Here is a 24,873-nt window from a genome sequence, read left to right on the forward strand (position 1 = left end):
AATCGATACCTAAGTTTACCATAATTAAGGCTGTGTAATAGGAAATTTTAGTCTGAACACTCTGAACTGATTGTGAAGTTCGAATGTTTGAATCTCAATGGTCATAATGACTTTGGAATAAGTTTATGAAATTAATAATGTAGATTTTACTGTGGTAAGTACATTACAGTAGTTCATATAACCATTTTGCAAAACTAAACGTATTGCAAAATATTGAAATTTTTTTAATTGTAATGTACTTATTAAATAATAGTATGAACCTAGTATAAAGTAATGCCTATGTACAGATATAGTTTAATTGTGTATGGATAATGTTTTGTTATTTAATACCTATAAAAATAAAATGTTTTATTATACCTATTAAATTATTATATTCATGTCAACTATCTAACTTTATCTGTTAGTTTTAATCTCAACATTCATCTAAAAGTGTAACAGATTTACTAATTTTTTAATTTTTTTAATTCTCCATGGCTCTAGTTTAGTCAATTTTGGGTTTAGGACACAAGTTGATACATCAAAATGGCTTGAAAAAAATCGATAAATCCGAATATGATATTCAAATTACAGGTTGCCATTTAAAAAAATGTAAGTTTTATTGCGCATGCGCAAGATACATGAGTTAAAAAAATTGTAAGTCATAGAAATTTATGATCCATTAGTCTAGTTTAATGTCCCGCAAACAGAATTGAAAAATATTTTCATGGTAATGAGTGGTAAAGTGGCCCCTGTTTTTTGGGACACACGGTATATATATATATATAATATATAATTATGACAATACAAATGTAACATGCATATGTGCATAACATTAAATCTTTATATACTAATATTTATAACCAATGATAATATGATATAATTAATACATTTGTTTGTATAAAATGCCGCCGTAAAAATGTTTAAATACCCAACTTTAGGTACTTGATTTTAATGTACGATTTTTGTACCTAAATTTACATTTTGTCATAATATATTATCATGATGAATCTTCTGTTGATATTGAGGTAATAATATTATAATTAATAATTAATCATGAAAATTCGAAATTCCCAGTAATTACAGGGAATAAAAATATGATAATAATTAATCAGCCATGTAAATATAACACAAACGACCACGTCACACAGAACGACAGAACCAAAGTGAAAATAATAAAAACCACGGCCGGGTACCCGTTACGCATTATACGAAAAAGAGTCACCTGTGTCTTTCGCAGGCCCGGCTTAAGTGCTTAAAATCACCTAGGCAAACTTACCTAACTAACCTAACCTAACTTTGAATGCTTATAAAAAAATTGTGACAATGAATTTCTTTTATTTTTCAACTGCTATTGTAACAATATGCTTTTATGCCTAACAAATAAATTTTTATCGATATTTATTTAAAAAAAACTAATAATATGACTGATAATAATAATAACTGAAGTCGAACATTTTTGAAAATTGCATGGTGAAAATTTCATGTTTTTATGGTTATTTGTTTTAAGTTACATCAAAAATCAAAATCGATTTTGTCGAAAACTGATTGTGCATAAAATTTCCCGTTTTTCCTTTAATTTTTGTTTGTTTATCCCGATTATTTAGAAAAATATTGAAAAATTTGACTCCCCAAAATACCAACTAGATTCACTTTCTGATCTAACAAAGTACTGAAGTCAAAAATCGAAGCATTTTTAAAGCCCCAAAACGTAATGACAGACGTAAAAAAATAAAAAATAAAAACACACATCATGGTAAAATCAATACATTCATCGTTTCGCTCAGAATCTAAAATTAATAAAAACATAATAAAAATGTTAACATTTTATTAGAACTTGACAACAAAAATGTTAAATGCCGCCCTAGGCGTGGGCCTATGTCGCCTACCCCTTGAGCCGGGCCTGGTCTTTCGGGTGCTAAAAACTATTACTTCCAAAGCCGGGTTGGTTTTTATATCATCTAATAATAAATTTTCCTAGCTTTTCGAATATTTATGTCAAGTCCTTCAACTCCCTCGTGAACATTGCCGAAAAAAATAAAAATCAGATAAATAATAATACATAAACATATTTTCGGTGAAAATCCTATGCGCTATCTTGTGGTTTGAAACTTGATATAGAGCATACAAATAGCTATATGAATGGAAGGCGCCTACTAAATACATTAACGCTTTCCAACGTACATGGTCTCTCATCACTAATCGTCTGAAAAATAGTCAGTAGACAGTTGTAGTCACCTAGCTTTGGTCATCCAACTTCACACTCGTTATAGAAATCTGTTCCACAGAATATATGAAAATAATAAATATATAATTTCGTATATTTTGTGTCTGTTCTGTCTTCTGTGGTGGTATTAATTTTTCTGGGCACAGATTATATAATCTGTGTTTCTGGGAGAATGTATATAGTATAATATATAGTCCGTGCTGTATATTTTTGGTCATAGATAACAATATCTATTATCATGTTCGTGTTGAGGTGTTGACCCAATAATAATAATAATAAAAATTAAAAATAAAGAGTCGAGTAAGAAGTTTTACAATAGTCATATTTTAGAAAAAATATATCAAGTTGAAAATCTAACTTATTAATTATTACTTATGTCTCAGAGTATAATAAATAATGCTCATAAAGCGTGACACGTCTATTAACTTGTATAATTAATATTTTTTTTATTTTAACAGTTTACTGTAATAAAAATGTTAAGACCCAAAGTGTTGTCACAAGTCTTAAGTCAAGCTAATAGCAACGGTGTTGAAAATACTATGTAAGTTGTAATAAATATTATTAAAATTAAAATAAATATGAATAATAATAAATTTTCTATCATATATTCATATGTTAATAATTTATTTAAACTTGTAGATTAAATTAAACACAGTTATTAATATTTTTAAACATGAAATATCAATATAAATTTTTTTTTGGTTGAATACTAGATTTTTAATTTAAATTGATCTTTATAAACATTTAATTGTGTGATAAAAAAAATTATAAAATGTTATTTATGAAATGATCTTAGAATATTTGATTTAAAAAAAAAATTGTAGTTTGAATGAAATGTAGAGATAATAGTGACTGTTTAAAATTGATCAATTGATATACAAGATGTGTTCATAAATACAATTAATTAATCTAATTAAAAATGTTATCAAGTATTGTCACTGAATTATAGTAGTGCTATTGTATAATACCTATGTAATAATTTTATTTTATATTACTATTTTTGTTTATACTATAAAGGCTATTGACACATGATGGAAGCTTATTAGCATTTAGTGGTTATGGTGATAGAGACTCGAGCATCACAGCTATAATTGCAGCTAATTTGTGGAATACATATCATAAGAATGGTTTAGCTATGTTAAAAGAGGATCAATTGCAACTGGTCCTTATGGATTGTACGGTAATAAAATAATTAAAATTAAACCCTAAGTCCCTAACCAACCTGATGGGTAACTTATTCAACTATTTACTTATATTGCATATTTGTGTGACAACCAAGGGTTTTAGTAACACTGTAGCATTCTAATACATATCAATTATCTTATTTCTATGGAAGTCACGCTCCTGTACTTATTCCTTCTCATCCCACATCCTATATCATAATTATCCAATCAAATAATGCTTGAATAGTTGTAAGTTCCCTGTTAAATTTTATTCACTGTTGTGGATATTCAATATTTATCAAAAATTATTATTTCCTTATGATTATGTATATTACTTGTATTTTTTTTAGTCATGTTTAAATAAAATATAACATTAGGCAAACACCCAATATTCATCATCTAAAACCCTGCAATTTTTTCATCTCCGAATTCTACTGTACATTAATGAAATATCAGTATACTAAATTTTGTTCATTTATAATTTTCAAAGTTATTAACAGAAATGAAAATAAACATCTTAAATTATGTCTCATAATATATATTTATCATTTTACTGACAACACCTATCAAATTAAAATAAATTGTCCTCATAATGCTTTTTGTTACTATATTCCAAAATTTACATTCTTTTACTTCTTATTAAATTCGGTATTCATTTGATTTGTAATATTATTCAAAACTTATATAACCACCTATCCAGAAATGTTGTTTTAGCGATAAACTTTTTTTGCTTTGATCAGATTCTAAAATAATGTTTGTATTATTTAATTATTGCAGGAGGGCAGAATAGCGATTAAACAAGTTGCCAACATTTTGCTATGTTTGTATGCAAATCGATCAGTGGAATTTGGTTTATTAAAAGAAAAAATAACAGCTTTATCCTCATATTTAGATGGTCCACTCCGGCAAATTTCAGCTTCTTAATAGCAAAATAGTACAATTATCAAATATAAATATGATTCTTTGTTTTATAATTTGTAATTATCAGTAATATAAATATATATACTATTACAAAAAAATATTAGGTAATATATATTTTATTATTAGAAAATTCATAATTTTTTTCATGTAAAACATTTTTATTTTTTTACAACTTGTATAACATCTTCATCATGCATAATATGCTGCAGACCCACTCTCTGAGGTGAATATTTTGTACTTGTACCCTAAAAACAAAATACATAATCATAGAAATTGTACACTTTTTAAAATCTATTAAATCCATACCCAAACTAAAGCATATTTAAATTGTTCAGCTAAGGTACGATGTATTGAATGACAAACATGTTCCACAGTAACACCTTTTCTTAAAATTAAACAATCATCAAAATCTGGAGGTTGACCCGGCTTTTTAGTGTACACTCGAATCAATGATAAATATTGCCACAATACTTCCAGTAAATAGTCAAGATTTAGCTTCATATTACAACTAAAAATAAAATTTTAATTTTATATTTTTAAATAGTATAGTAGTATAGAAGTATTTATATTATTTTAATCAGTGGACAAAGGGCTTTAGCCTTAATTTAAAATTGTATATATTTTAAATATATCTAATAAATAGTTTATATCTTAAAATCCATAAATTATAATACTACTGTTTACATAAAAAAAAGGAAAACCCATCCCACTTTAGATTTCTAGATCCGACATCCGTGCTAAATCTTAATAAGTTATACGAGGGGAAATGTTTTAATATGTATGTTAAATAGGGGCACCAATTTAAATCAACATGATACTACTTTTGTGAGCTAAGTCTAGAACTCTAGTCAGGTATACTTGAGGATTGTGAACATAGACAACAATATTAGGTAAATAATTATATAAGATTCACAATCAGAAGTGTATTAATTAAAGTTAATAGTTAATTTTAAAATCAGTGGCAATACTAGAATCTAGCAGTCAACTTTAACTTAGATTAATACTATACCAATAAATGAATTAATACTGATGATCACATAATCTTTTTTTGGAGACTAACAATTAAAGTGATTTAACAGGTATGTATAAAGTTTTTTGGTGTGAATTTAAACAATCTTATAATTAAATTAATTGTATTCATGACAAAACATACTTAATCACTAAGAAAGAAATTAAGAATTCTAATATTTGAGGGTAGTGTATCAAAAAATATTTATCTTTTGTTTTAGGTAGTAAAATATATTAATACCTCTGTATAGCAGTACATTATTACTAAAAATGTAGATAAAATTAAATGTAACTTAAAATAATAAATAACACTTTTTAATACCTGACTACAACACTATTAGGTTGTCTGGCAATCCTGTTAACTTCTTCAATAGATATTTGATCAATTTTATTGTAAACATACATACACGGTAAGTAAACACGATTGTCAGAAATCACATCAATAAGTTCATCGGGTGTACAATCTTCTCGAAATAAAACTTCTGCATTGAATATTTTATACTCATGTAAAATAACTTGAACAAGTTTTTCATCAATTCTGCTTAATGGGCAAGTAGCATTAAATGCTAATCCCCCACCTTTCTTTATCTGTATAACCAGATATACAACTATTAGATCTTAAAACAAAGCATAACAATACAAATATTACCTTGAAATAAATATTTGGCTTTCGTTTATTTAGACGTATTCCAACACTTTCCAGTTCTTTTTCCAATAATTGACGCTGAATATCTTGCTTTGTAGCATCCAACATCATCAATACTAAATCTGCAGTTCTAGCAACTGCTATAACCTAGGATTAAATGTATTCATTATCAATTAAACAATCAAAAAAAAAAAACTTTTTAGTTCTTAATATTTAGTTACCTGTCTACCACGTCCTTTTCCTTGAGATGCGCCTTCAATGATACCAGGTAAATCCAATAGCTGAATATTGGCATCTTTGTATTCAATTACTCCAGGAATGCAAGTCAAAGTAGTAAATTCATAAGAAGCTGCTTCACTTTCGGTATGAGTCAACGTACTTAAAAGGGTTGACTAAACATAAAATAAATATAACATATTTACATTACTTTAAATTAGAAAAAAATATAAAAACAATAAACTAAACTAATAATTATTAATATCAAAATTGAATACCTTCTTAGTGAGAAGGAATTGGAGGGAAAGGTTTAAAAATATACTAAAATCATACATACTTTACCAACAGATGGAAACCCAATTAAAGCCACTCTAGCATCACCAGACTTCAATACATCAAAACCTTCTCCTTTTTCTTGTTTTTTAGATGGTTCCAACAATTGAGCACGGTACTTGGCAAGTTTGGCTTTTAATAGTCCCAAGTGGTATTCGGTAGCTAAATTGAGGATTATATCATAAATAAGGAAGTTTTAATGAATAAATAAAAAAAAAAAATACCAATACTCATTGTAACAATTATTTTACCTTTATTTTTTTGAGTTCTGTTAATTTCCTTTTCGATTTCCGATATTTTTTCGAGAATACCCATAGTTTAACGTATTCATTAACATAAACAATACCCTAAAATAAAAATAAAAATCTTTGACAAATGAAAACTCAATAACAATTAAATATATTATATTTTAGGAGAAAAAAAATCTAAGATCTAGACCAAGTAGACCAACGGAACCCTAACCTCAAGTCTGACAAGTCCTCAAGTCATGTCACAATTCCGTAGAATTTTTGTGATACGGATACTGATAGTATACACTGATACCACAGAATAGATGAATCAATTCATCTATTCTGTGCTGATACCGAGAAACCGAGAGAACAAGACGTTTAAAAAACAAAAATAATATATCTTATCAAACTTTGATATAAAATAAATATAATCATTACAGAACTATTATTATCATAGAGTAACTTTATAACTTTATAACTAACTCTATGATTATTATTAATTATTAATTATCTACAATTTGATAATATCTTATCAAAATAAGATAAAAGTGATAACGCTCGAGGATTTTTCTAACCGAACTACCGAACACGGTCGGACGGTCGACAATCGACATCAGACAGTTCAAACTTATATGAGCCAGAGCCATGCCAATATGCCATCGTTCACTGAGGCACTGAATAAATGAGACATGAGTACAGCTCAAAACTTATTCACATGAAAACTGTTACATTTAAAAAAAATTGCATAAGTTTGTCGATGTTTTTTCTTATTGCTTATTATTAATCAATTAATTTAATAATTTAGTTTTATGCATATCTTAGTTTAATATTAGTACGCTTAATATTATGTATGATTATTTTTTTTGTCGATCCATTTAAAAAAATGAAAACTGAATGTTTTTAAAAAGGATTAAAATTAATTTGTGGGTGCTATTTAAAAATGTGTATCGAATACATTTCTGTGGGTACTCAAATAAAGAATTAAACGGTAGAATGAGAGTATTGAATGTTGCTGAAAAAAATGATGCTGCAAAAAATATTGCTGGACATTTGTCTGGTGGAAATCTACAAAGAGTAATCATATTAAAATTTATCTTTAAAACTCTACACTCCTAGTGCTTTTATATAATTATATTGTTTTAATAACATTTCAGAGAGAAGGTTTTTCAAAATTTAACAAAATATATGAGTTCAACCATACTTTCCAAGGGTCACCGAGTACTATGATTATGACATCTGTTTCTGGACATTTACTTGGGTACGAATTCCAAGGTTCATATCGATCTTGGACTTCTTGTTCTCCTCTTGAATTATTTCATATCCCTGTGGTAAAAGAATGTCCAAAAGATTTTATAAATATTAAGGTGAGTGATTATTTTATATAAGTTATAATGTTCGTATACATTTTAAATAAATTTATATATATATATATATATGAATGCTTGTAAAATGCATTATATTCACTTGATACTATTATAGATATTTTAACACAGAATATGATTTTCCCAGTAAAGGACCTCCTTAGAAAAAACATGTACCAAAAGTATTACAGTTGCCAGATTGCTTAATATTAATAAGTTATTTGGTTAAATAACATATAAGTTTAGCATTTAGTATAAAAATGTAATCTTATAAAACAGTGTTTCCCAACCTTTTTTTACTCAACGCCCCTTTTAGATTCTAAAATTTCACACGCCCCCCCACCCCAATCAATTTTTTAAAATGATAAACATTTTATTTTTTAATAAGCTATTTAATTTAAGACAAAATATCATTTAACTTTTAACGCTACAATTTAGTTAATTTTAATTTTAAATTTAAAACCTAACCTAACGTCAAGTACCTGATTGATATTATTTAAGTGTTTATAAATATTATACCTACATAATTCTGTGGATTGCATTAGGTATTTTATTCTACGCATTTATACATTTCATTATAATCAGTTATAAACAAAAAAAATTTAAATGATAGATGAGCGCCCCTCTCATAAAAACGCCCCCTTCAAAATAAAAAATGCCCACAAGGGGGCGGTAGCGCCCACGTTGGGAATCACTGTTATAAAACATAAAATAATGCCAATTACCATTATATTGTGACAAATCATAAAAAAAAACTAATATCATCAATTTTATTCTAGAAAACATTAGTTCGAGAAGTCCAATCATGTAATGCATTGGTTATATGGACTGATGCTGATCGAGAAGGAGAAAATATTGGATTTGAAATAATTGATGTGTGTAGAGAAGTTAATCCAAGAATTCAAGTTTATAGGTTTGTTATGCTTTTGTTTATACTTTTCTTAAAAGCACAATTTTATATTATTTTAATTAATATTGGTTGTTTTAGAGCTATACTATCTGAAATTACTAGACCATCAGTACAAAGAGCTATAAGTAGCCTTGGGGCCCCAAATAAAAATATAAGTGACGCAGTTGATGTGAGAAGTGAATTGGATTTAAGAATTGGTTACTAAATATTTTAATTATATTAATTTCAAATTTGTTTTCATTATTATAATAATTTTAAATATAATTTTAGGTGCAGCATTCACACGTTATCAAACAATGCGTTTACAAAAAGTGTTTCCTGAAGTATTAGCTAAAAGTTTGATTAGTTATGGCAGTTGTCAATTTCCAACATTAGGATTTGTTGTTGAACGGTACAAAGACATTCAAAATTTTATTCCTGAGCAGTTTTGGAAAATTAAAGGTATTGTAAAATAAATAAATAAATGACTGTATAATTTATTATTACTGATTTTTTTATATAACATATTTTTAGTCCATCACAAAATTGAAAATTTGGATGTTGAATTTTCATGGCAACGTGTTAGGTTATTCGATGAAGTTCTTTGTAAAGTTCTTTATGAGCGTTGCAAAGAAAATCCAACTGCCTTGGTGTTAAAAGTAACTAAAAAACCTAAATCCAAATGGCGACCAGTACCTTTAGATACTATTGTAAGTAATTGTATCTTTATATGTAGAATAATAATGTTTCATTATAATATATTTTCCCATAAAATGTTTGTGAAGTTCAATGTTATTCACTTTATAGATTACTACTAAATAAATGAAAATTTCTTACTATGAATAATCAAATTTCTGAATTATTCATTCAAATGTATTAAAATTTATATTTACCGATCAGGTTATACAAATAATTTAATGGTAATTAATCATTTGTGTGGGATTTATTAAAGAAGATTTGGGTTGAAATACAGTATTAAATTTCTTAGTACTTAATAATTTTATGAGTTTGAATTGAAATACTGTAGGTTGTCATAGAAAATAATGACATGATATAAAAGTTTCTTAAACTGAGTTTTACTTATTTCAGTATATTTATTTTTTGCAACCATATTATATATTTATAATTTAAACAGAATGAAATCGTTGCAAGTTAAGTTTTTACATTTTTTATCCACATATGAATGTATATTGTGTGATACAGAATGCTAAAATTGGATTTTTAAAATAATAAATGTAATTTAAGGAGTTGGAAAAAGCTGCTAGTCGTAAACTTGGAATAAACGCTAAAGAAACCATGAAAATTGCTGAAAAACTGTATAGTCAAGGGTTTATTAGTTATCCTAGAACTGAAACAAACATATTTCCTAAAGAATTAAATTTATCAAATTTAGTTCAATTGCAAGTACAAGATAACAATTGGGGTGGTAAGAGCTTATTTTTATCAAATTTTAAATAATATATTGGCACATGTATAACTAAAAATTATTTAATTTGCTTAGACTTTGCTCAAAATGTTTTAAACAATGGTCCTTCACCTAGACAAGGTAAAAAATCTGATCAGGCGCATCCTCCAATACATCCAACTAAATATACACAGGGACTTCAAGGTTTGGTATATTTTATGATACATATACAATAAGAAACACCTGTTGACGGGATTAAAGATATTTCACATTGTTAAACAATATACTACTAAGTGAATTTAAAATTTTTTCATAATCTATTAAACTCTCATCATCTTAAATACTTAAATGTATAATTTTTACCATTTGTGTCAAATTGAGTTTATCCTTTAAATTTCAAAAGATAATAGTTTGTTTTGTATAAGAAAGCTATATCATTTTTTTTTTTCGTTTATGTATGATATGTCGTAACTTGCAACTTACAGTATATTATAGATACATGGAACATTTTAAAATTACTATAGAATATACAGTTCTTCAAAAAATTAATAATCTCCTTATTTGCCATCTTTCTAAATTACTATGCAAATTTAATACCTAACAAGGTAATTACAGATTTTACTATTCACTATTCACAATTTACCAAACTAGATGGTTGTATAATCTACATTTTACTTTGTTTCTTACATGTGAAGTTTTTATTTATGAATTATATTTGACTTTTAAATTTCATGGTAAAGTATTAAGGTTACTTATTCAATTACAATTTCTAAGTATAGCATTATATTGTTATGTTTAGCACACACATTGACTATGTTTATCTACCATTTATCAAATTGCTTTTACTGTAAATAAGTAAATTATATTACAATAAATAGTTAAAAAATGTTACCTGATATTTTGAAATTGTTGATGTAAAATACAATGTAATACTAAGCATATATTATTTTAGATAGAGAACGCAAAGTCTATGAATATGTTGTGAGACATTTCTTAGCTTGTTTATCTAAAGATGCTGAGGGCGAAGAAACTATTGTAAACATTGAAATTAATGGAGAAAAGGTAATTTTTTGAATTTAAATATTTTATATGTTCAAGTATTAGGTTCTTACTAATAACTAATTCATTTTGTTTCATAATTTTAATCTAAGTTATAAGTGATGAAGATTTTAATTTTAGTTTTTAGCAAACGGACTTCGAATTATTGCATTGAATTACCTAGAAGTTTATCCTTATGATAAATGGTCTAATAAGCAGATCCATGATTACAACCAAGGGCAATCATTTATGCCTACTGAATTAGAAATGATTGATGGACAAACTAGTCCTCCAAATCTTCTTACAGAAGCTGATCTAATTTCTCTAATGGATAAACATGGCATTGGTATGTACTATTAATTTAATGTAATACAATTTTTATTTTAAATTACTGGGCCATTAAATAAATTAAATTACTATAAATATACTAATAAATTACTACACCATTCATGTGGTCGAGGAGTTATAATTATATTATAAGTATATAAATATACTGTATTAATAATTGTAAATGTACAGTAAAATAGTACGATAAGTAAAAATATAAACACTGGGAGAAAATTTTAAAACTAGTAATTACGTTTATATAATACAATGTTGGAGCTTGCTGTGGTATGGTGGTTGGCTGCAATCATTAACATGTTCTGAGGTCAAGCATTGGCCAGTATTGCTAGCTCCCGGACGAGTGACAAATCCTTATACCATACACACGTGTTCCAAATCAATCGTATTCTCTCTACATTAAAAACCAACTAACAACCTTCATGCCTTGTTTACACATGACGAGTACTCGGACGTGTCACTCGTTATGTTGCTCGGTCTTGGTAGTGGGGGTAGTCACTCGGTCCAGTGAATAGAAACTGTTTCTATTCACTCACCCGCTTATTTTACTCGTCCAATTACTAGGCCGAGTACTAGTTCCTTGAGTTCACACGGGACAGTGCTCGGCCGAGTTGTCTCTCTCGGCCGAGTACTCGTCACATGTAAACAAGGCATATGACTAATGATCTCAGACTTTTAAGCGTTGTCATTTTGAGATTTCATTAACCATTGTGAGTTTTTTTTTTAATAATTTAATTGAGAGATTCTTAATAAAGGTCGTATAATGTTATAAAATTTAGTTTAGAGTATATTAAAATGTTTTTGTAGTTATTTTTGGATATTTAAAAAAAAAAAATGTATTTTTGTGTACCTACCTTGTATTAACACCATGTAATATAGGCCATAGTAGATTATAGCTTTAATTTTCATACATATATTTTTACTGGTAGGACTTTGTGTTCTATGTTTAAATCATTTGTTGAATATCTTTGTACTTGATTGTACATATATTTGAGAATTTGATTTTTATTTCTTTGTATTTCGGGTGGGTATAGTAAAATGCACCTCTCAACATCTATTCTTTATTTATTTGATAGTTATTAAGTAGAAATTTATAAGTAATTATTTACAGTAAAAGAGCCTCATGTATCAAAATAGTTTTATGTTAACTACCATCATTAAGAATGTAGACTTTAAAATGAAGTTAATAAATTAGTGTTCATTAAAAATGAAACTATAGTCATAACTAAATTTTGAATCATGTGATAGGTACTGATGCTACACATGCGGAACACATTGAAACTATCAAGTCACGGTTATATGTTGGACTAGAAAATAATAAATACTTTGTACCTGGAGAACTTGGTATTGGTCTTGTTGAAGGATACGATAATATGGGTTTTGAGATGTCCAAACCCCATTTAAGAGCTGAACTCGAAGCAGACTTAAAAAAGTGACTAAAATTGTTATGTTATTGCTTACTATTAATTGCCATTACTTATTATTTTTAAATCTAGAACTTATTTAAATTTATAGAATATGTGAAGGTACTAAATCACCTTTAGTAGTACTTAGAGAACAAATAGCTAAATATAAAGATGTATTTATCAAAACAACAGAACAAGTATGTAATTGATTTACCAACCTACAATTGTATATTTAATATGGTTAAAATATTTTTAAATAGGTGGAAAAATTAGATCAATCTTTAGGAAAATATTTAAGAACACAACCTATTGCTTTTCAAAATAATGCTCAACATGAATCAATGACAGTAAAGAATATTCGCAAATGTCCCGTATGTAAACAAACTAATCTGGTAATAAGGAAAAAGCAAAACAATCAAGGGTTTTTCATAAGCTGTACTGGTTTTCCGAATTGTAGAAATACATACTGGTTACCTCCTAGTGTAATTGACGCACAAGTCAGTGATAATGTTTGTTCCCAGGTACCTTAATAATACAGTTTTTAATATGTGTTAGATGCTGTAAATTATATTCTATTAAAGTGTTTAATAATTTTTTAGTGTTCAGGAGATATGAAATTAATTAAATTTCAATTCAGTGTTAGAAGTATGCGACCACATTATCCAGACACTTATGAGGGTTGTATAAATGGGTGTGATTCAACATTGTGTGAGATACTTCAAGTGAACACCTCCCGTCCTTCATCTTCCTCTTCAAGTACTCAACCTTCTAACAGAAATGTTGTTACTACTAATCAAAATAGGGGTGAGATGATTTAAATTTAAATTTTTAATTGTTGGAGTATCATATATTAAATGATTTCATAAATACTTCAGGTCCTACTCATGAAAATAATGTTCATCGTCCAACAAATAATTTCTCTAGACCTGCCTCTCAGAATACTCAGCTTCTTAACAATGGTATTTATCAGTAAATTATGTAATAATTTATTAAATTATTCACACATCAATGTTTATTCTTTAAAACCCTCTATAAACTATTTATTTATTGATAAAGATTATTATATATACTTAAACTTAGTTATAGGAATATTTTTCTTAAACAAATTAAATTAATATTAATTGTTTAATTAATGAGCATAGGTATGTCTACAGTGGCAGCTTAAGGTGCCTGAGTTGCCCCTGCAATTTTTGAAGGGTGCTTGTCAACCAAATTTTAAATCTGGTGGTTTACTACTTTTATTTTAAAAAAAAATGCCATGCAATGTTTACATTGTTAAAATACAGTGAAAACTCTCTATAACGAATCTGAAGGGACCATGTGATTTCTTTCGTTATTGAGATTTTTTGTAATAGAGAGTAATTAATAGGTTTTAAATCAAACCAACCATTATAAGTTAACTTAATGTTATTTACGTAATATAGAGTTTTTCGTTATAAAGAGTTTTCACTGTAATATTATATTGCATTGTTGAATTAATGTATCAATCTCTTTTTGATTCTTAACTCAAATCGCGATAATAATATGTGGGTAACTGCCAACTGATACAATTCATGAAAATATGAATTATTTTTATAACTATTGAATGCAAATAATTAACGTGGGCATGGTACAGAGTGATGGTGACAACCTTACCTAATTTAGGAATGACCTAGTCTATAATGTAAAGGAAAAAATGTTACTACCAAAAGAAGACTTATTCTTTGAATTTTAATACATGCGTGTTATAAATTTATAATATTATAAAATATTCGAGAAAATATATCTATAATGTGTTGTTCAATGTTCTTCTTATTATTAAAAACATACGGTATTTATATAATTTATATTTATAAAATAAAGAATTTTCATCCACTAGTCACTGTCTAGTATGGTTACACATCATATATTTTGTTTATTATCTAATTTTATTATATTTTGTTATCCGGTCTGAATAGATGAATAATATTTCTGAAGTTAAATTTAAAGGTTCTGAAAATACTGTACATTATTAATTGTAGATGAATAACACAGTTTTTTTTAAAACTATAAATAGTGGGACTACCCCCTCTCCCAACCAATCAATTGAAGGGAGTATGGGACATTTTTCGGTTCATTAAATTAACGCCGGTCTTAGCTAGACTGCTACCGTGGATGTAGTCTAGTCACGCCTATATTAATGAGTATTTAATAGTGTTAAATACTTGAAGCACACAACATTTGATTGAAAAAATTTTAAAAATATTAAATAATTAAATTTAAATAAAACATTAATGAATTAACATTAAAATGCATTACCATTATTATTTTTAGTAGATATATAATATAGTATTTCATAAGATCCTGTCTATTAAATTTGAATTCAACTTAATAAAAATTTTGAATAATTTTAACTCAAGATTGCATTAATTATAATTTACACAATAAATTTTTTAAATATTTTTCTAGATCAAGTTTGCTGTCAGTGTGGAAATGCTGCTAAACTGTAAGTTTCTTGCAACAATTAAAACATTGATGCATTTTATCTAATATATTAGCAACAAATTTCTCAAATAATAGATTAGTACATAATTGGTTAATGGTTATAGTTAGAGATGTAAGATTTATGCAATTTTTTTTTGTTATACACAGAAAAAATGTATGTAAATTTGGTAAATTTTGTATGTCACCATAGGGATATGCTTAGAAACTCCGCTATTCCTCTTTTCTAAGAACTTTTGATTATTGTTATGCTTATTTTTATTATTTACTGCACATTAGGGTGTTTTTGGTTTTATAAATTTATTATTAGACTTTATATAAGTATCCAGAAGTGTATAATTGACTTTTATTTTTTATATTTTAAATTGTTTCTTATGAATATAATTGTTTAAAATGTACTTATGAAATAAATTGTAAATTAATTAAATCAGATTCATTAGGTATGTACCTCCATAGTTGATTATGGTATGATAGTAATGTGGGCATATTGAACGTTTGACTTTTAAGTTTCAACTATCAACTATTCCATTCTATTGCTATTTTATGAATATCCATCTCATTAAGACATTTAATTTATGGTGTCGCATGATATTTTTATCGGTAAAATAATATTTAACTGTAAAAAAGTAATTGGTAATTTGCCGAGCTTACATCTCTAGTTATATTACGATTTATTAAAATTAAATATACAGATTATTAAAATAAAACATTTAAATTATTAAATTAAAATTATATTAGTTACATTAGTTGAAATTAATTATTAACATTAGTCATTAATTAAGTCTTACCTAATTAATGTTGTATTATGATGCATAATTTACTTTTTATCTCATTAGATTAACAGTTACCAGGGAAACAGCAAATAAAGGTCGTCAATTTTATGGATGCTCAAAGCCAATTTCTGCAAATGATAGATGTACTTTCTTTTTGTGGGCAAATGACCAACCTGTGCCTGCTGCTGGTCCTCCCAATACTCACTTTAACAATAGAAATAATTTTCAAAATAATAATGGACAAATTAATAATCCATACAGAGCTAGAATTATAAATAGTTAGTATTTATTTTATTATTGTTCAAAATATGTAGGATAATATGTATACTTACTCTAGTGTATATGTTACAATTAATTTTAACATTGGGATAATGTCAATATAAGCTGGATAATAAAACATTTAATTTTAATGTGCTATGTGGTATCATTAACTGCTACGAATATTATTAAATGTTGGCTAATATTAACATTTTATATTAACTGTATAATATGATATTAGCCAAGAACTTTTAGATAATATCTTATCAACAATAAATAAGTATAATTCAATGAATTAAGTAGTAACACAAAAACAAATAACCGTTGATGTAATGAGTAATAACTAGTGGGTATTTTTTCATAATCAGTGTTAAAATTTGAATTTTTCATTTACTTATACAACAAAAAAAATTGTCCTGAATCAACTTTTAGAGTTGGCTAAACTAACAACTGACTTAAGCTCCTTAGTAAAAACCTCATCAGAATCACATTGCTAATTTATTTTTCTCTTTGTCATATAGTTGAGATAAGTTATTATACTTGCTTTACTACTGTGATTCTTTTCTACTATAGTATACAGAATGTTAAAAAAAATATTTATCTATTTAGTATATAACTTTTAAAATTATCTAATATTAACTGGTTAATGTTAGCATTATACGGATGATAATGATATTTCATGTTTATAAATGAAAAATAACACAAAAGCCAAAAGGCATGGCTAATGTTGACACCATCCAAATATCAACATTACCCCTTAATATATTATTTATGTTTATAGATCAGTCAAACTCTGGTGGACAAAGAAAATGTGGACTTTGTAAGCAGCCAGGTAAAAACAAATTTAATTCATTAAGTGTCTTAACAGACAGTTCAGTGAAAACCAGGATACATTTATTTACTATTTTAAAAACCTATTTCAAATGTATCAAATGTTTTGTTCAAGTAATTCTTTTTTTTTATAGGTCATACACGGAGAAACTGTCCACGAAATTGAACATTTGTATATTTCTTTTAAATTTTATTTTCTCATCTTGTATTATGCCTATAAATAAACATATGATATATTTTTATATATAAAACTATGAATTCATTTGAAATTTGAAATTTAAAAATAGTGGACAATTATATTCCTTAATAAAGGAAAATTAAATATAAATAAAAATTAATTAATTGTGAAATAAAATGTTTATTATATTTGTTTAAATAACAAATTTTACTTGAGTCTTATATTTTAGTGATTCTGATGTACATATAAATATAATTAATTTAAAAAATAATACATTTTAGTTAAGATGGATGTTGTTATAATGGTTGATGTTATTGATATTATTATATTAACATCTACTATTACTGTTTGTTATATAATGTATGTATGTACAATGTATAAAATAGTGAAAATATAAGTAGGATGCAAAAGTGAGAAAAAAATGTGCATACTTCAAACCTGGATATTTAAATACCTTATTGATTATAAAAGTGCTTTTATAATAACACCCTAGATCCATACAAATAATGACAAACTTAAAACAATAGATTTTTGAAAAAGTAACATTTGTAAATCTACATGTAAATTGATAATGAGACTATCTTCAGAATTGTTTTCATTATGTATAGTTTATACCATAAACTGTATGGTTTATGTTGTAGAATGTAGGTGACACAATAAAAATATTATTATGTTATTATTTATACATTAAATCATTAGTGTATTTAGGGTGTTGCCACAGTAGAGGGGAAATTGCTCCAGGCATCACTTTTTTGAGGGCAGCAAATTTTACAGATAAGTTTTTTTTATATGTGAGAGAGATTCTTTTAAAAGTTAGTAGGGTGAAGAGTATTAAAAAAATTGTATATTCAGGGCTGCAAAATTCTTAATATGCTATTACTTAGAACACATACAATATAAAATAAACCAAGTTTGTGGCAACACTCATCTCGGTAGTATATGAGGCATGGCACCAATTGAGAACCACTTGATTAGAATATAATTACAAATGGTAAACTTAAGTAATCTTAAAAATAAGAGGGATTTCGTTATTTCTAAATTCAAACACTGCATATTATAATATGTACAAAGAGCAAACCAATATTTATAACCAAATCTAAACATGTAAGCAAACGTAATGTAAAAAATAAAATAACTAATGGCCTTTGTTGCCGAAGTTGTAAATGATCAATAAAAAAAAAAATTAAAAAAATATGTACAAAGTGAAAATAATTATAGACTATAGTTGAACCTGTACGATTTTAATGTCTTTCTATTCTAAATATCTAACAGACTATAATCTCAGTTATATTCTCTATTCAATAGTTACGTTAACCCATTTCTGTTGTTCAGTGCATGTCTACCTATTGAGCCAATAATTAAGGATGTTATAATACAAAGCTAGGTACCTTTTAATGTACTGAAAACTGATGTTGCAACGTTCAACAATAATGCATGCAACTTGTAACATTTATGAAAGATCCTGCCCAAACACGGTCAGTTTTTTGTGAGTAATGAACTAATGGGGCAGTTAAGAACTATTATATTGATATACATTATATATATAAAATTGTAGTTAATTTTAAAATAGTTATACTTATGAATGTTATATATCACCTAAGCAATCAAGGGCACTTGCTGAAATATAAACTAGTGAGACGGCACGAAGGAGAGGAAAAATACCATAATTTAGCACATATATATTTTTTTTTATGCAAATGATCAAATAATTAATATAAACTAAAACAGTGGGGGCATGCTTTTTTCGACACACTTGAAGACAATCAAAAAGCATATTTTTTGGATAAATTATATATTTTTAAATAAAACAGTAACAATCACTAAAAAAATAAAAAATAATTTATTGGCATAAGTAAATGTACATTATTTGATATTCTTTTTTGGTACAAAAAACAAATTTATAAATATACATAGACTATACAAAATTTAATAATAGTTTTGGTAGTTATTACCTAAACCAGTACAAACCCATACTGTTATAAAAATTAAGTTAATAAAAGTGATGTAAAAACTACAAGCCACATAAATGCTAAAGTTCTGTTGTTATTTCATCTTGTGGTCTGAAGCCAAGAGTGAAAAAATCATCTTCATCAGTTGCAGTTGAGTAACAATTGTAGGGTGGCATTTCAGCATTCCATTCAGCCACCAACATACTTTTAGATGCATTTGTATCTAATAATTTAAGAGAAGCAGGGCTAGTGGATCGACCAAAAGTTGATACAGTCTTTTCTCGTAGCATAATCACCTCATCATTCTCATCTGGATGTCTACAGAATATTAAAATAAATATTCAATTATAATAAATGAAAATAATGTAATTGTATTACCTGTTGTGATCATTATAATTATCATCAAACACTGAGATTGCGAGTTGTTTAATGCGAGATGGTGATGATGAAGATGCTGATAATGGTCTATGTTTTTTACTATTTGTAAAAGTAGTCAAATTAATTGGTTTATCACTAAAATGCTCGTTTGAACTTGTTTGAGTAATCTGTGAACATTTTAAATTTATATTATCTACCACAGGATATCTATACAACAATAGTTTATACCATTATAGGGTGTTGTTTTTTGTATCTTCGCAAGACTCGATCTCCCCAAGCCAATAAAATTTCCCAGTCAGGAGGAGGGTTTAAAAAACAATCTTCCTTGTTTAATAGTATTAAAATTCTGGATAAATCTTTTAAAACTGGTCTAAAATGAAATAATTGAGTAGGTACTTAAATATAAATTAAATTATATAAACAAAATTGAATATATGCATACCGATATGCTTGAATTGCAGAATGTTGGCGACTAGGACCCCGAAGTTCTCGGACTTGTTTTCTAGTTTCATTTAACATCGATAAGAATACTGGTGCATCTGGTCGTAACTTTTCTAATTGTTTGAAAAATTCTAATCTGTCGCAGTCGTCACTTTCTATAAAACCACATTATAACTTAAAAATAAAATAAAAACAATACTAATATTTAAGTACAATACCTTGACTACGATGAGAACCGCTAGTTAAGGGTCCCAAACTAGGTGACATACGAGATTTTGACCTAATATTTGAACATTTTTTAAATTTGACTACCATTCCTACAACCAATAAGATAGTTGAGACTATTAGAAATCCTATGATAACACCAACAGTTATTGCAGCAACTTGACCAGACAATTTTATATTTCCGAATATAGTCTTATCTAATATAAAACAATTAAAATCAAATCAATATTATAAAAAAATATTATGTAGGTACATAATACATATTTAATTATTTATACACAAACCAGATATTGAGCACACACGGCCCATTTGATGGTAATTTGTAGACCATGAATATTCATACCCTGATGGACAACTTTCAGCACACTGACCTGTAGTCGCAATTAACACTTTCCTACATTTTTTGCAGAGTCCATCGGTATCACATTTTAAACAGTCTGAATGAGTGTTGTTACAGTTTTCTATTGCACTATTACTATCTACAAAACAGAAATTTAAACACCTACAGTTAAGTATTAAATGTAATGGCAAGACAATGTGGTTTAATTTACTTGCCTGCATATGAATAAAGCGTCTCGGCAATAATGAAAATCGAAACGATTACCAATTTGATTTTTCTTTGAATCAAACTCATAATTTTCGCTCATTTTCATTTCCCGAAATCTGGATGGCGAGCACTCATAGTCGGTGAATATAAACGATTCATATTTCCATCCTCGAGTTGTGTATGAAAATTACTACCTAAGGAATTTGTATTTTATTTACAACTGATGAATTACTGAAATCGTAACTGATTAGAAAAGATTTCCCGACCGCTGTCACAGAAATAACACATCGACCATTTCGTATCTACTATCTAGTTTGTCTATGATTATTTAATTATATAACAAACAAATATAATAAACGTAGGCACAACGAACTAAGTTACATTACATCCTACATATAATAACAATAATAATTATTATTATTATTCATCTCGCTATCTACGTTCAGTGTTCAGCATAATATTCTACAACATTCATCATGACAAGACCATCTCTTTAATACGCATACATGACACATGCAATGCAATTTATCATTTATCATTCCTACACACCACTACCATGGACTATATTACGTATATATTTATAATTTATATTATTTATGTGTACAATGTTATTGTACGTGAGAGATTTTTTGTTTTTCAGATCTTCAGAATCCCTTTCTCGAACTAATCAGTTTCACCAGTTACCACCATCAGAGTTGGTTACACTGTGAATTAAGTTTTTTCACTGTGGTAACACTATACCAACACGTTGGCGTGGGTGGGTAATCCATGATAGATCCACAGAATATATTATGCAATTTTATGTATTTAATTAATATATGAATATACTTTATTTTTGTTAATATATTATTAATTTTATTAAATTTCATATAATCTGTGACAGAATAGATAAAACAGTAAAACAGATATATATTTATCTTAGTTCGTGGTTGTACCTGTCCTGTCCCGTGTTGGGGACGTTGGGGTACGTGATGCAGACGATGCAATACATTGTGCTTGTACAAGGTTTGCCTACATCCGTTATCACGTCATATTACGGCTCATGTTGATAACAAACGATAAACTGATTATTTTGGTAAACATCAAACTATTTTGCAAATTATCTATTCTGTTTCTGTATTTCTGTATTTATGTGATCAAACTAAATAACTTCAATAATTGACATAAAGTCACGAAGTAATGTTTATATTTTAGAATTTAATGTTTCTAAGACTTTAAAGTTAAAGACTACTACTTACTAGACATAGTTAACATGGCGTGCCATAATTTCTGGATTGCGGTAATTAATTTACCTCGCTATCAGAACTCAGGACATAATCGATTTATAAATTAAAAAGTGTTTCATTGTTTTGATTTTGTATTTTATGAGTTCTCGGTTTCATTTTGTAATGCCCGATTGAAGTAAATCCCAACTTTATATTGCATTGATACTTTGTTGCGTTAACACAAGCTATGGCGTCAGCAGATCTAATAGGCTTGAATAAAACTTGGGAACTTTCATTGTATGAACTTCATAGAACTCCACAAGAGGTTATCACAGATAGTACAGAAATTGCTGTATCCCCTCGGAGCTTACACAGTGAATTGATGTGTCCAATCTGTTTAGATATGCTAAAAAAAACCATGACAACTAAAGAATGTCTTCACAGGTATAAATATTGTTAAACTAATATAAATAAATTTGCTATATATTATAATATTGGTTTTCAGGTTTTGTTCAGATTGCATAATTACTGCTCTCCGTTCTGGTAATAAAGAGTGTCCTACTTGTCGAAAGAAACTAGTTTCTAAGCGTTCATTGCGCCCAGACCCAAATTTTGATCTACTTATATCCAAAATCTATCCCAGCCGTGATGAATATGAAGCCCATCAAACCAGAGTATTAGAAAAATTGAACAAATGCCATAGCCAAGCAAATTTAGTGCAATCCATTAATGAAGGCATAAAAATCCAAACACAAAATCGTTTGCAGCGTTCCAAAAAAAGTCAACAAGATGAACTAAATGAAAGTAGTTCTTCATCTACTCTAAAAACTTCTTCCAACAACCTTGAGATTGGTAAAGATAATGTTACTAGAACTGAAGTTCAAGCAAAGGTAGCCAAAAAACTTAAAACTGTAATGATTTCTGAAAATGATGGTCCCGCATCCTTGTCAGCTGACAGATCAGATATTACTGAATGTGATGGCTCTTCAAGAGGAGTATCAGTAGATGAAATTGAACTGGTTTTTAAGCCTCATCCAACTGAAATGGGAAGTGATAATCAATTAATAAGAGTGTTGAAAGAAAATTCTGTACGATATATTAAAACTACTGCAAATGCTACTGGTAAATATATTTTAATTTTTAATTTAATAATAAAAGCTCTAAATATGAAGTATAATTTGTATAATTATTAGGGGAGGGAGAGGGAAGCTGAACTAAACTTACTCATTACTAATATTATAGCTTAAAAGTATTAAAGCTAATTTCTTCGCTCAGAATTATGAATTCCGACAAAATGACTTATAAAGTTTTAGCGTTTTAGCTTAAAAAGTTCAAAAATAGCTTTGTGCCTACTCTTCTTCATATTAAAAATATTTTAAACATAAATTACTAATTTTGATTACAATTATTCAAATTATAACAATAAAAGTCATAATATATTATTAATCTTTAGATTGGATCTTGTCAAACAATAAAATTTTGTATATGAAAATAGCATGAAATGTTAATCAAATTAGCCAATTATGCGTATTATTACTATTATTACCTAGATAGACTTATTAATTGTAAGAGTTAAAGATAAAATTATAATATAAAATCTACAAAGATTTTCAAGATACTTAAATTTAATGGTGTTAATAAAAAAAAATTAATTTTTGTTCGTTTGAACAAAAGTTTATTTAGAAAAATAACTGAAAACATTCATACTTTTTTAAATATATTATTCCAAAAAATTTAATTTTCTTCAATGTACCATAAATATATTTTACAATTTATTAACTTATGTTTAGTGATATGTTAGTCAACATTTTTATATTTAAATGGTTAGACTTATATGAAATATATATTTTGTTTTTAGTTGATCATTTAAGCAAATACTTAGCGATGCGACTTACATTAGATCTCGTTCCTGTACTTCCTGAACGAGCTCTAAGCTTCTTAATCTATGTATCACCGACATCTGATCAATATGTTCCACTAAATGGAAATCAGACTTTACGACAGGTCCACGACAAATATTGGAAAATGAATAAACCATTAGAAATGTTTTACTCGTTTAACTAAGTTATGCCAAACTAATTTGTAAATTATACATTTTTTACTCTTCTTTACCTTTAAAATAGTTTTAAGAAATGTAAATAATAATAATATTATAAATATAAGTTATTATTGTATGAATGCTTATAACTTAAATTTTATTTGCTTTAAATTGTGGTGTTATACTCTCTTTTAGTTATTAGTGAACAATTTGCACATATAAACTGATGTCAAACTCCCTAAGTTGGTCTAGGTCATATGTTATAATTGTCGTACATTTAGTCAAATGGCTAAAACTGTTAACTGTTAACTTGAGTATAGTACTGTAAAATTAATGTTTTTTTATTTATTTAATTTAGTTGAGGACTAATTGAATCAGTCATTTGATAAATCTGATTCTATAATTTCTATAAATCTTTTCCTAACCTAA

General features: G+C 27.1%; 5 protein-coding genes across 6 annotated transcripts; 3 read left to right on the plus strand and 2 right to left on the minus strand.

Annotated features, from left to right (window-relative positions):
* The first annotated feature begins 2,478 nt into the window (after window positions 1–2,478).
* Lamtor2 (Late endosomal/lysosomal adaptor, MAPK and MTOR activator 2) lies at window positions 2,479–4,565 on the plus strand. Its single transcript, XM_089219292.1, has 3 exons — window positions 2,479–2,744; window positions 3,221–3,383; window positions 4,144–4,565. The coding sequence occupies exons 1-3, from the start codon at window positions 2,677–2,679 to the stop codon at window positions 4,288–4,290; spliced, it is 378 nt and encodes a 125-aa protein (XP_089075418.1). The 5' UTR covers window positions 2,479–2,676; the 3' UTR covers window positions 4,291–4,565.
* On the minus strand, window positions 4,386–7,107 carry LOC107161608 (developmentally-regulated GTP-binding protein 2). The gene is made up of 8 exons (XM_015508088.2): window positions 6,953–7,107; window positions 6,742–6,837; window positions 6,495–6,652; window positions 6,163–6,333; window positions 5,945–6,088; window positions 5,618–5,883; window positions 4,594–4,795; window positions 4,386–4,532 (listed from the first exon to the last, which is right to left on the minus strand). The coding sequence occupies exons 2-8, from the start codon at window positions 6,803–6,805 to the stop codon at window positions 4,446–4,448; spliced, it is 1,092 nt and encodes a 363-aa protein (XP_015363574.1). The 5' UTR covers window positions 6,806–6,837; window positions 6,953–7,107; the 3' UTR covers window positions 4,386–4,445.
* Window positions 7,108–7,265: 158 nt separating this feature from the next.
* On the plus strand, window positions 7,266–17,737 carry Top3alpha (topoisomerase 3-alpha). 2 transcript variants are annotated; one of them, XM_015508066.2, is made up of 19 exons: window positions 7,268–7,794; window positions 7,875–8,084; window positions 8,861–8,994; window positions 9,070–9,188; window positions 9,262–9,432; window positions 9,505–9,680; window positions 10,216–10,396; window positions 10,472–10,579; window positions 11,328–11,437; window positions 11,555–11,759; window positions 13,004–13,187; window positions 13,271–13,358; window positions 13,422–13,682; window positions 13,761–13,965; window positions 14,037–14,120; window positions 15,589–15,625; window positions 16,458–16,672; window positions 17,434–17,484; window positions 17,618–17,737. In XM_015508066.2, exons 1-19 carry the CDS (start codon window positions 7,615–7,617, stop codon window positions 17,647–17,649), a joined length of 2,751 nt encoding a protein of 916 aa, XP_015363552.2. In that variant the 5' UTR covers window positions 7,268–7,614; the 3' UTR covers window positions 17,650–17,737. The 2 variants fall into 2 exon arrangements, with proteins under 2 accessions (XP_015363553.1, XP_015363552.2); XM_015508067.2 differs by lacking the exon at window positions 14,037–14,120 and having other exon boundaries at window positions 7,266–7,794.
* Window positions 17,738–19,482: 1,745 nt separating this feature from the next.
* On the minus strand, window positions 19,483–21,735 carry T48 (FU domain-containing protein T48). Its single transcript, XM_015508091.2, has 7 exons — window positions 21,210–21,735; window positions 20,939–21,133; window positions 20,648–20,851; window positions 20,431–20,584; window positions 20,217–20,358; window positions 19,989–20,155; window positions 19,483–19,928 (listed from the first exon to the last, which is right to left on the minus strand). The coding sequence occupies exons 1-7, from the start codon at window positions 21,286–21,288 to the stop codon at window positions 19,691–19,693; spliced, it is 1,179 nt and encodes a 392-aa protein (XP_015363577.2). The 5' UTR covers window positions 21,289–21,735; the 3' UTR covers window positions 19,483–19,690.
* A 252-nt stretch (window positions 21,736–21,987) lies between these two features.
* Window positions 21,988–24,778, plus strand: LOC107161599 (E3 ubiquitin-protein ligase RING1-like). The gene is made up of 3 exons (XM_015508069.2): window positions 21,988–22,850; window positions 22,912–23,528; window positions 24,265–24,778. The coding sequence occupies exons 1-3, from the start codon at window positions 22,654–22,656 to the stop codon at window positions 24,468–24,470; spliced, it is 1,020 nt and encodes a 339-aa protein (XP_015363555.1). The 5' UTR covers window positions 21,988–22,653; the 3' UTR covers window positions 24,471–24,778.
* Window positions 24,779–24,873: the final 95 nt, after the last annotated feature.

This window comes from Diuraphis noxia, unplaced genomic scaffold, assembly GCF_037042655.1.
Source record: "Diuraphis noxia isolate RWA-SAM2 unplaced genomic scaffold, SU_Dnox_SAM2 contig0002, whole genome shotgun sequence".
Lineage (NCBI taxonomy): Eukaryota > Metazoa > Arthropoda > Insecta > Hemiptera > Aphididae > Diuraphis > Diuraphis noxia.